At 51.6% G+C, this 12596-nt stretch overlaps 1 protein-coding gene across 1 annotated transcript in view; it reads left to right on the top strand.

Moving 5' to 3' along the window:
- Positions 1-10054, top strand: part of WNT2 (Wnt family member 2) — a 46223-nt gene extending 36169 nt beyond the window's left edge. Inside the window, exon 5 of the mRNA XM_075558597.1 lies at positions 8955-10054. Within this exon, the coding sequence (XP_075414712.1) occupies positions 8955-9184 (230 nt within the window). The 3' untranslated portion in view covers positions 9185-10054. The remainder of the gene's footprint in view (positions 1-8954) is intronic.
- Positions 10055-12596: the final 2542 nt, after the last annotated feature.

Raw genomic sequence — 12596 nt, 5'->3', positions numbered from 1 at the left:
TCAGAAGGCACTGACGCCAGAGGCAGCAGAAACCCTGTGAGAGAGAGAAGGCAGAGGCGGAGAGAGTCGGGAGCTGGCATCTGCTGAGCAGAGACGTGGCGGCAGCTGAAGCATGCATCCGTGCAGCCGCACAGGAGAGGAAAGGCTGGACCGAGGGGAGGGACTCTTCGGAGGGAGGTCGGGCCAGTGGACAGGAAGGAGACGGTCTCGTGAGAGGGTCCCACTGTGGAGAGGGAGATGGAGCTGGGTGGGAGGCTAAGCCCTGCCAGAAAGGGAGAGTCTCATCAGAGCCACTTTTAATTCCATGATAGGATTTACTCTTTTAATGGGCTGGGCTTCTCGGGCCAGTCAAACACATCTGAGTTGTTAGGAAAACATTGAAGAAAATCATGTTAAGTGAGGGTGTTGTCTTCTCCAAGTCGCTTGAGCTGTGCAGTGCTTGATGGGAGGCAGGGGTAAGGCCAGCAGACGAATGTGCGGTTTCTAACATTTGCTCTTGAGCATTCTTTTCTTCCTTCAATAAATCTGTGTCATCAGTGACAACGTGTAAGTCAACCGGAGGAGAAACAGCCTATTGGATGACGGGCTTAAGTGAATCTTGCTGGATGTCCTAATGGTCAACATATGGGCCTCTTGTCAGCCTGCAGTGGCAGGAATTTCCAGAGACTCAGGCCTATCCGCCGAGACAGGGAGAAACAAGCGCCCTTCCTCCAGGTCCCCTGAGGTGTGGGTCTGGGAGCTATTAGCGGACGCCCGCTGGTCCTCCTCTGCTGTCAGGAAGATGCATGTCTGTGGAGACAGACATGCCTGTGCACTGGAAATCCTGACTCCACTGTTAATTTTCTAGCTCTGGGAATGGGATGCTTTCTTCTGGAAACCAGCCTCGGCGCTGTCCCCACGGCGTTCCACGGTCCCAAACTCAGCAGCGCCCTACTTGGCTTCTTCGCCCTCTGTCTCCCCGGGCAAGGCAGGATGCAGGCAGCATGTGTGGGGACGGAACCAGGAAACCAGCACCTCAGCATACCCACTCCCCGCCCTCTGGATCTTACAGACCAGGCATGTGACGGACACACGGGGCTGAGGCTGAGCCGGCAACACTGGGCTCTGGGGCTCGGGAAGGATACCCAGGAAGGCCACACGCTTGACTGTATTCCAGAAGCAAAAGCAAGCCGGGAAAGGAGCTTCCAGCTTGCCGTTACTCTCTTGATCGACCTATGTAAATCCAGGGGCAAGACTGGGTTAGGTCGTCTTAATAAGGCAACAAGAATGCTGTTCTAAAGGAAACACGCTTCGGTGCTAAGCATCCAAATGTGTGTCTAGGTGCTGACCCGTAGTACCATCCTCAGATTTGAAGAATTTCTTCTCTGGGTAATTCAAGCACCAGGCACTGGGAAGTGGGGCACCCTGCCCGCCAGAGGTGGATTTGATGCTAGGAAGTGGCTCAGAGAGTCCTTTGCCCGGAGAGTTGGGCAAGGGATGGAGCTGAAGAATTCCATATTTGATGAGTCACAAATGGAGGACAGTTGGCTGTAGAGAGGGCTTTTTTCCAGGGCCCTCCCCCTGGGGAAAATATCCCGTCCAGACCAAGCGCATTTGTCCAGGCCTTTCTGAGAGCATCCTCTGATAAGTGATTCAAGAGAGCAGCATGCGTGAGCCTGAGTCATAGCCCACTACAGCCTCCAGCAGAGCGTCCTAGTGGCTGAGGCCTGGCGCTCTCCGGTCAGACAGCCTGACTTCATAACCTGGCCCTGCTACCAGCCAGTCATGTGTTTGATCCTGGACAAAGTATGCAGCCTCCCTGGCTCTCAAAGGCTTCATTCCCAAAGGGACGAGGACAGCTACTTACCGAATATGCGTGAAGGAGGGCGCGGATGCCAAGTGGCTGACTGTGCTGCGGACGAAGCTTGCTGAATGAACGGAGGCAGACTCGAGAGGACAGGAACGGTTTCATTGCGTTGACGGGAAATTGCCTGCACAGAAAATGGTGCTAGGTAGACCTGTGTTGTCCCCCTAGTGGTTCTTCCTATGTCCCATGTAGGGGTGACTCGCCAATTCATAAACTGGTCTGTTATTTGGTAGGGTGGAATGTGCCCCAGATATTCAGAACAAAACATGTGGCAGACTTAGAACTAGGTGGTTTCTTTTCATTACACACATGGCCACGCGCACACACGCCAATAAGCACTCACACACATAAATGCAGCTTGGATTCTTTTGAGAAGAATGGTGAGTCTTTATCTGGTGTCTTGGCGGGACTACTGGGAGGTATCTGCGATCGTGTGGCCCCGTTGTGATCTGTTCTGATCCACTGATAAAGGCAGCGGTACAGTAGGTACAGCAGGTTTTATAGAGATTCTGTGTGTTCGGGAAAAGGCTCTCTTCTGGGTTAGGATGAAATGATGCGCTACAATAACAGTATGTGTCAAACCGGCCCTTCTGTCCTGCGGTCTCATCAGAACGTATTAGAGCAGGGCCGGTATGCAGCCCTCTCCTCTCGCTTCAGAGAGCTGCGTGTCCTCTGGGTCCCGGAGCCTCTGAGGGTCGATACGTGCTCCAGGAGGCGACCTCACTGCTGCTCTTGCCCTGTGGTTGTCGCCCTGATGAAACCTCCTCTCATCTCCCTTCACGGGGCCTTCCTTAGGCTCTGTGAGCAGCCACTGTAGAGTGGCCTCTTCAGATTAATTGTGTTCTCTGGCACTTCATAACCGAACACTGAACTGCTGAGCTGTCTCATCACCAGAGGCAGTCTCCTACATTAGAGTCGTACTTGAGTAGAGCCCTTGCCAATGGCCCCTGCTTTGTTGCTCCAGCTTTCTATTTATTTTTTTAAAAAACGTTTTATTAGGGGCTCATACAACTCTAATCACAATCCATACATACATCAATTGTGTAAAGCACATCTGTACATTCATTGCCCTCATAACACTCAAAACATTTGCTCTCTACTTAAGCCCCTGGCATCAACTCCTCCTTTTTCCCCTCCCTCCCCGCTCCCCCCTCCCTCATGAACCCTTGATAATTTATAAATCATTATTTTGTCATATCTTGCCCTGTCCGACGTCTCCCTTCACCCCCTTTTCTGTTGTCCATCCCCCAGGGAGGAGGCCACATGTAGATCCTTGTAATCGGTTCCCTCTTTCCAACCCACTCTCCCTCTACCCTCCCAGTATCGCCTCCCGCTACCCTCCCAGTATCGCCACCCACACCCCTGGTCCTGAAGGTATCATCTGCCCAACTCCGGCTTTCTATTTCACCGAGCAGTTCATCTGTTCAGAGTCATGGAACAAGGAAAATCATTGCTGTTGTCAGATGGATCTTGGCTCAAAGCAAAGTATACCAGAAAGATGTTTACTTACATTTTATTGACTATGCCAAGGCATTTGACTGTGTGGATTATAATGGACTATGGGTAACCTCGAGAAGAATGGGAATTCCAGACATGGATCCCGAGGCAGTTGTGTGAACAGAACAGAGGAATGTGGCACGGTCTCAAGTTAGGAAAGGGGTGCGACAGGGTTGCATGCTGTCACAGCGCTCACTCAATCTCTAGACTGAGCCAATCAGCAGAGAAGCTGGATTCTATGGAGAAGAAGGTGGCATCAGGATTGGAGGAAGGTTCATTACAACCTGCGATATGCAGATGACCCAACCTGGCTTGCTGAAAGCAAGGCGGCCTTGAAGCACTTGCTGAAGAAAGTCAAGGATTGCAACCTGCGGTGTGGATTAGGACTCAACGTAAAGAAGACCCAAATCCTCACAACTGGGCCCAAAAGTAACATCCTGATCAGTGGAGAAAATGCTGATGAAGTTGTCAAGGATTTTATCTTGCTTACAACCACAATCAATGCTCATGACAGAAGCAGTCAAGAGATCAAAAGACCCATCACATTAGGTACATCTGCTGCACAAGAACGTTTTAGAGTACTGAAAAGTAACGATGCTACTTTGAAGACTAAGGTACCGCTGACCCTCGCCACGGTATTCTGCATTATTGTATCATATGCCAGTGAAAGTGAGACATCGAATGAGGAACTGTAAAAGAATGGACCCATTTGAGCTGTGGTACTGGAGGAGAAGATTGAAAGTACCGTGGATGGCTAAAAGGACAACCCGACTGTGTTACAGGAAGGAAAGCCAGAGTGCGTCTTATAAGCAAGGAGGGCCAGACTTCATCGTACATACGTTGGACAAAGGATCAGGAGAGACCAGTCCCTGGAGAAGGGCATCATGTTTGGTCACGTGGAAGGGCAGCGGGAGAAAAGGAAGGCCCTTAAGGAGACGGGTTGACATCATGACTGCCACAATGGCCTGCATAGGAACCGTTGTTAGGATACTGCAGGACCGCGCAGTGTTCCATGATGCATAGCGTCGCTCTGAGGTGGAACCGATTCCATGGCACCTAACAACAACAATCATATGCCTGCAACTCAATACATTTTCTCAAAGTAAAGACACCCTTATGACCTGTGTGCTGATGAAGCATCAGAGGATTACCCATATTCCCTATTCCTTTTCAATGCCCCCAACAGAAATCACTACGCCAACTTCTAATAGCGTCAGTCATTCACTCCCCAGTTTGTACTTTATGCAAATGGAACCCTAGAGTTGTGTCCGATATCTCTTGCTATGTTTTATGTCACCAGTTTCACCACCAACCTCCTTGGAAAAATTGCCGTCAGAATTCTGTCCACTGTACACAGGTGCCATTCCACTGAAGTGCCTGTCACCCTCAGGGTCAACCACTGGCTCCTTATTGTTGAGGCAAATGAACCCCTCCCCCTTGCCCACTGGATACCGTCTTCCCACCTCCTAATTCAATGGGTCTCTGAGTTCTAGTGATCTCCCTCTTTGAGTTTACCTTGCAATTGACCTACTTCAATAACCATCGCTTGCCTGGACCAGGAACCCTAGTGCTGTGGTGGTTATACATTCAGTTGCTAACAGCAAGGTCTTCTGTTCAAAACCACCAGCCCACTCTGCCAGAGAAAGATGAGGCTTTGTCCCCTATCAGCAGTTACAGCCTCAGAAGCCCTCAGGGGCAGCTCTGCCCATCTTAGTGGGTCACCATGGGTGAAAATGGGTTTGGTGGCAGGGAGTTTTGGGTTGTGTTGTTTTGTTTGGACTGCCCCAGCAGCCCAGGATTGACCATTGTGCCCACGTCACTCTTCCCACCATAGTAGCCTGCCCGTGCTCGGATTAAAAACCGGAATGGGTCACTGCTCACCAGACAGGAACGTGCTCAGTGGGACAGGCCACCAACGATTCTTGAAAATAGGGCTCCTGCCTCCTTTTCCACCTTCTTTGCCTAACACACACCCTGAGTCTTGGCCGCACAGAGTGGATTGTCTTTTATTATTATTTAAACTGACCAAGTTCTCTTACCTGGGTGTTTCACTCCCCCTGACCCTAAAAATCTTTCCTTCATCCTTCAAGCATTCCCGACGCCACCAGCTCAGCAAAGCACTGCACAGTCAGCGGCTCCTCTCTAGTCCTGCCGCTCCTGGTGACTAAACCCATCGCCATGGGTCGACTCTGATTCACAGAGGCTGTGGGGCTTCCCGGGCTTTTTGACATCTTCATGGGAGCTGACAGTCGCCTCTCTCCTGTGCTAGACTAGCTAATGGATTTGAACGTCTAACCTTGCAAGTAGCAGTCACAAGCTCACCTGACAGCACTCCCAGGGCTCGGGTAATAAATCGTTATGCAGATGCCACAGTTGCAATGTGCCCAGCTCACTCGCTGTGAACAGCAGCTCCTCAGGGCAGGGTCTATGTTTCGTTCATAGACACGTACCCAGCTCCCAGGGCCGTGCTTCGTGCCCAGTGAGCAAATGCTTGGCAAGTTGACCAGTGATGAGTGCCTTTCACTGAGGCCTTACTCTGCCAGCCACTCTCCCGCGTTATCTCGTTCCCTGTGAGGAAGGAACTGTTTTATCCCAATTTCACAGGGAGGAAACTGAAGCTTAGCAAGATTATGTAACTCGCCCAAGGTCACACTCTTGATTCTTGGCATAGCTCGGATCTGAGTCCGGCGTTTTCTCAGCCGGAGATAGCCTCCCTCGGGTCTGTGAGCTCTGCCTGCCACATGGTCCTTTGCATGGTGGCTTCATCTCGACTGGAGGTGCTAGTTGGTCTTCAGCAAATGGAACCTCTGTGTGAAGCAGTGGGCTGGCCTGCTTATGCATCTGTTCCTTTGTTACGCTGTGCGTTCAAGGGGAACAGGAACTGGGTCCAAGTTCCCTAGTTCCCTTTGCCACCCGCAGCCAGCCAACACAATGTCTTACAGGTTTGTGTTCAATACACATTTGTTGTTGTTTTGTGCTGTTGAGTTTGTTTGGACCCATACGGACCTCGTGTGACACAGGACTGTCCCACAGGGTTTCCTGAGCTGTCGTCTTTATGGGCCTAGAGCACCAGGGCAGTCCTCTCGTGGAGGAGGGTGAAGAAACCCCAGCAGCTGAGCCCTGATCAGCGCTCCTTAATGAATGTTTACCAGGTGAAACGAGCAGAGGGCTAGGAAAAGCCACCCTCTGCCCATGTGTCCTTTCTGTGCTTATCAGTCATTCTGAGGACTGCCTCGCTGGCCCTGAGTCCGGGCCCAGCTGCTGTCCCTTCTAACCTCTTGCCTCTTCAGCACGCTAGGCTCGGGCCTTCTCTGGCTGACCCACTCTCCACCCCGACCCCAGCCCTTTGCCATCCTTCCTGTCCCAGTGAAATTCCCCGGCTGCCTTCCTGCTGTCAGTGGCCTGACCGGCCTTAGCTAGTCCGGACCCCTGCCTTCTCCGCCTCTTGACCCCCGCGCCTGGCTGCTCCTTCTGTGGTCACTTGTCCAGCAGGGACAACGCACACGACTGGATAGCTCACTGAGCACAGCGCAGTGTAAGCATCTTGCAGAAAGCCACGAACCACTGCAGGACTGATGAGGAGGGAGAAACTTGGGGTTCTGTGATGGAGGAACTGCAAATTAAGTCATCGTCTTTATATACATGTATACAGATAGATACGTTTGTTAGGTTTATTGTAAGCTTATTTAACTCCTGAGCCATAAGTTTCTGCTTTTTCGGTTTCTTCTGGGATATTTTTTTCTTCTGGGAAACCTCCTCTTCTGGCTTGAGAACAACTTATTCTTTTCAATAAGGATCATTTCAATGTGGCGGGGGGAGTTCACGTATGTGTTGATCCGACCATGAGCTCGGAAGTCCGGTGGCGCATCTTGGGGGCTTTGTTCACCCAAACGTGCTCAGTGACCCGAGAATCCACATCTAAACCCTTCAGTTCAGCAGGACTCCCTGCATTTTTAAGCCTGGGCAGCAAACATTCAGCACTCTTGGGGCCACGGGACCCTGGGTCAACCCCACTGTTTGCCTGGGCACACCTACCCACTCGACCATGGTAACGTCAGACGGGCAAATGCTGCTTCTGCAAAGGGACATCTTTCAAGTACTTGGTGGATTTCCGGATAGGCACAACCTTGATGGCGTAGGCACTTTCACGGATGTTCTTAAAACAGACCCAAAAATCCAACCCTCTTGATTTGCATGGTTTCCTAGGGTTTTCTGGCTCAAGTGAGTAGCAAACCATTTCGGCAGATCACCCCAAGCCGTTACAGAATGAGTTGTTTCTGTTTTTTTAATCCTGGAGAAATGCTAAATAGTTCAGCTTCCCTGGGCTCTTTCTGTTATTTGGGATCTCTGATGGCAAGCCGCGGGCACTGGAGCAATGACCGCTGAAAGAGGGCGTGTACGCTGAGGGCCTCGAGGGACGCACAGGTTGGACCCAGGCTCCAGGGCTGCAGGGCTGCAGGGTCAGAATGCCGTGCCGGCCCCGGGCAGCCTTCTCTTCCCATGTCTGATCATCTGGGTCTCTGCCCGTCAGCCTCCCTCCCGCTGCTCTGCAGACGCTTCTCATGCTCATGCCTCATCGTGGAGCATGGCCGCCAAGGGCGACGGAGCTCCATCGTGGACCATCGGTCAGAATCACAAACTCCCAGGGAAGTCTCCCTGATTGGCTCAGCTTGAGTCAAGTGCCCATTCCTGGCCCAATCATCGGTGGGCAGTGGAGCAAGGTAACCTTTAGGGGAGAGAGGGGAAGTGGAAGGAATCATTGTCCGCTGAGCAGGCTGCTCAGAAATGGCCACTACACTTGGTTCTGCTTTCTGATAGTGTTCTTGTGAAAGAAGTCAGGCCGCTTCCCCAGGAACAGGCCAAAATGAGCAGGTGTAATTTTTTTAAAAATATAGACGGATTGCCATTTAGCAAACAGCATCCTGGTGAAGGAAGATGACATTCCAGTGATGTTTGCTTCGGACCTCGAAGCCCAGCATTCACTAGGCACTTCTTGGCTCACGGGAATCCAACAGGGAAGAGACCGTTTCCGGAAAACAAGCTGGGTTTCTCTCCCTCCTCTGTGTCTCACAGGAACGGGACCCACTCCTCAGCAGCCAGAGTGCTACTCCCCCCTCCCACCCCCATAAACCAGCAGAATCCCGTCTCTGAGATGGAATTGTTTCCCTTCCAGGGTTCCATACCCTGACCTGTTCTGAGAGAGGTAGCCTTTGCCACTGCTTTCTAAGTGGTGTGAGGTAGGGAGAGAGGGAACTCTTGATAGATTTTGCTTCGTTCGTTTGGATTGGGCCCTGCCCATTTGGTGTGTCCAGCCAGGCTGGAGAAGGACAACCTGAAGGCTTTATCCAATTCAATAGAGGGAGAACTGGACTCAGGGCGACCAGATGAGTCCAGAGGTTTGTGTCCCCCTTCCTGTTCACGGCCTCTCAACGTCAGTGATCCCAGGGTGGCTGGCAGCAGGTGGCACACACCACCTAGGTCAGTGGGGTGGGGGGGTGACAGCTCTGCACTGTGGTCAGAGGGACAGGCATATGTCTCACGGCTCCTCCCCGCCAGGCATATTGTCTCTGACCAGGCCTCCGCAGTGACACCTCCCCAACCTGTCTTCCAGGCTCCCCAGGTACAGCAGGCCGAGTCTGCAACCTGACCTCCCGGGGCATGGACAGCTGTGAAGTCATGTGCTGCGGGCGAGGCTACGACACCTCGCGTGTCACCCGGATGACCAAGTGCGAGTGTAAGTTCCACTGGTGCTGTGCCGTGCGCTGTCAGGACTGCCTGGAGGCTCTGGACGTGCACACCTGCAAAGCCCCCAAGAGCGCCGACTGGGCGGCGCCCACATGACCCAGCAGAGGCCACTGTCCACCCTCCCGCCTGCCAGGATGCCATGGATCTGCAAGGACACAAGACTCGGGGCTCTCTCCTGGGGGAGGAAAGGGGGGGCTCTTTCCAAAGGCATGCAGCCTCCGTCTCAACCGAAACTTCTTTCCTCTCCCTGGGGAGCCAAGACCTAGGGCACCCTCTCTTCCTCTTCCCCCTCTTGGTCACCCTTTGTGCGGTGAGTTTTCTTGGGAAAAACCACGACGGGCTGTCAGTGGGGAGGATGCAGAAGGCTTTCGCCACTCCCCTGGACTCCTCTTTGGGGAGTAGCTGCCCGGGGGGGGTGGGGGAGAGGTGGGTAGGTCTCCAAGAAACCTCATCTGTGTCATGCAACAAAGCTTCACAGTTCAGAAATGTCAGCACTTTCTCTGGGGCAGGAAAGGACAGACGGCAGCCTCGACTCCCGCTGAATGCCCAGTGGTTCTTGAGAAAATTGAGGCAAGCCTTTGTCTCATTATGTGGCTCTCCCCCCACCCCCACCCCCAGGATCCTTTGGTGATTGCCTGTAGGCTGTCTTTCAATAAACTTCTGCTTAAAAGTGCCCCTGAAAAGTATTCCCTTCTGTGGTCACCACGGTGTCCCTCGCTTGGTATTCCAGTAGCATTTGGAGCCTCTGCCACAGCAAAACCCCAGGGAGGGAGGGGCTTTGAGTTATCGTCCCCCGGAGAGAAAGAACCTGGATGTAGGCAATGCGACTTCATTCTCACTGGGACCTGGTATGAATTAAAGAGAAGACTGACAAGCTGGTCATCTTTGGCAACTACTGGGTAAATAGGAAGGCAACGTAGCGAGTGGAATATAAGAATGTTGTGTGTAGATGAGAAGGGGGTAATAAAATTCCTATTTGGTGTGATGCATCGGACCCATGGAATTTTGTAACTGAAACAGCTCTGAGCATGAACTCCTTGGGGATGACAAGAGCAGGGATCTAAAATGCTGACCGAGAGGTTTCCAAAGCTTAGTCATCATGCCTGGGACAGGCTTTACCATAAGCAGATGCCCAGGAGAAGTCAGCCACGTATACTGAGGCGCATCAGCGTGTGCCCATCACCCTTCCAACACTTGGAGAGACTTGTCACATTTAATTGGGTTCATCTGATGCTTACAAGATGATGTGCTGCCATAGCCTAAAGCAAGTGACACAGGCTTGCTGAGAAAGCCAGTAACCCTGGTGTATTATATTGCAAACAAATGTTAGCTTGGAGGCTGTATTTAAGGGACCCAACTATAATTAGGGGAACATCATTATACAAATAGCGGTCACCTTCTGTCATGTGCCAAGAGATGACATCCAGGGAAAATGGAGAGGCTGCCTGCCCCGCCTTTCATATTCAAAGGTGAAATGTCGACGGGCCTTCTCATCTCCTTTTGCAACGAAGTTCTCAGTATGTTTCGTTCAATGCATCTGATGTCATATGATTGGTTTTCGCCCATTCCTCTACACGTTAGCCTTCGCTTTCTCTGTCCTTGCTCATTTTATAGCCTTGATTATTTCTCTGTCCTGGCAGTTGTTTAGACGGTGGCTCATGGAAAACAACCAACCAGAATTCTTCAGCAAGCTGACCTTACAGCCCTCTTAAAAATGACAGAATCCATATGAGTTCCCCCACTCCCAAGCCCCATAGCTTGGTGACTTAGTGTTCTAAGATGCTCTTTCTTCTTTCATTCGGTGGTGGCGGGTAGCAGTGAAGGGAGGGACCAGGATGGAGCAGGATGGCAGCTGCTCTCAGCTCAGTGTGGAGTCCCCGAGGCAAGTGGGGAGACTGGGCAGCTGCTCATTTCATAAGCAACAACCAAACAAGCACAAAATCAAACTCCCAACTGCCATCGAGTTGATTCTGCCAGGGCTCCGTGCTCACTCCTTGGTTAATCCTCAGAGACCAGCGGTGGAGCGGATTCAGATTCGTGACATCCATCCTACGTGTGTAAGTCTGCTCCCCGGAGTGGGCAGTGGCTGAGATTGCACAAGCCTTTCTTACGAGGCACCTCTCCGTGGACTTGAACCTCCATCCGCTGGGCTAGTCACTGAGCATGGTAACAGCATCACCCCGGGACTCCTTAGTGAAAATGGTGTAAATAAACGTCCTTGTTGGAGGATGAGGGAGACTTTCATGAGTCTCAGAGCTAACAGTCCTCTTCCTACTAGATCCTCTCTAACTCTGGAGTCCCTGGATGTATTTAGAACTACACCAGGCCTGTGAGGATCTCAGCTCACTTTGTGTCTGAGGTCCGAGACCAAGAGAAAAACAAAAAAAACTCACTGCCATTGGTCCAACCTTATAGCCATCCGATAGGACAGGGTACGAACTCTCCCTGTGTGTTTCTGAAACTGAAACTCTTTATAGGAGGAGAGAGCCTTCTGAGGAGCGGCTGGTGGTTTTCTCCTGAGGAGCGGCTGGTGGTTTTTCCCTGAGGAGCGGCTGGTGTTTTGAACTACTGACTTTGTGATTAGCAGCCCAAATTGTTACCCATTACGCCACCAGGGTTCCTACGAGTGGGAGAGGTGCAGAGGTCTGTAAAAATATCAGCCGTTAACCCAAGGTTTCACCCCCAAAAGGCCCACATGCCACATGGTACGCACTTTATTAAATGGAAGTTCTTTACTCGGGGAATGAAGCCGCCCGATTCTAACCCTTTTGGCATACGGTGGAGGGGTTCACCATGCATTTTGTTTTATTCCTGGGATATTTAGAGCTAACTTTCTCTGCTGATGCTCATTTCCTCTAAGAAGAAGCAAGGGGACCAGGCGCATCCCTGGAGAAGACTACCTGGGGTGTCCTAACCTATCAGGGTGACTGACTCTGAAGTGGCAGTCGGTCCTGGTGGGCACAGGTTGAGAGTGAAATATTTGAATCTACTTCGGAAGGAGGCAATTTCCATTATTTGACAGATGATAAAAATACAGGTGAAGACCATTTCCTACTCACTCTCTTTAGGGTTGCTGTTGGCAGTTGTCCTCTGGAGGGTTCTGGCTCATGGCATCCTGGGTGCAGAGCAGAACTGCTCTCTGGGCCTTCCAAGGCGGTGAGTGTTCAGAGACAGGTCACCTGGCCTTCCTTTCAGGACGCCTCTCAAGAAAATGAAAAAACCTCACTGCCCTTGATTCAATTCTGACTTGTAGTGACCCTTTAGGACAGAATGGAACTAAGCCTGTGAGTTTCCAAGATGGTTAACTCTTTACAGGAGTGAAAAACCTCATCTTTTTCCCTAAGAGCAGCTGGTAGTCTTGAACTTGGGGATCTTATGGCTAGCAGCCCACCTAGAGGCACCGCCAGTGGGGTTGAAACTGACTTTTTGTCGGGGGTAGTCCACTGCTTAACCATTTGCCTCACCTCAAGACTGCCGGGCAGCGGTTCTCAACCTTCCTCATGCTGTG

This window comes from Tenrec ecaudatus, chromosome 9, assembly GCF_050624435.1.
Source record: "Tenrec ecaudatus isolate mTenEca1 chromosome 9, mTenEca1.hap1, whole genome shotgun sequence".
Classification (NCBI taxonomy): Eukaryota; Metazoa; Chordata; class Mammalia; order Afrosoricida; family Tenrecidae; genus Tenrec; species Tenrec ecaudatus.
This window is presented reverse-complemented; position numbering and strand designations above follow the sequence as displayed.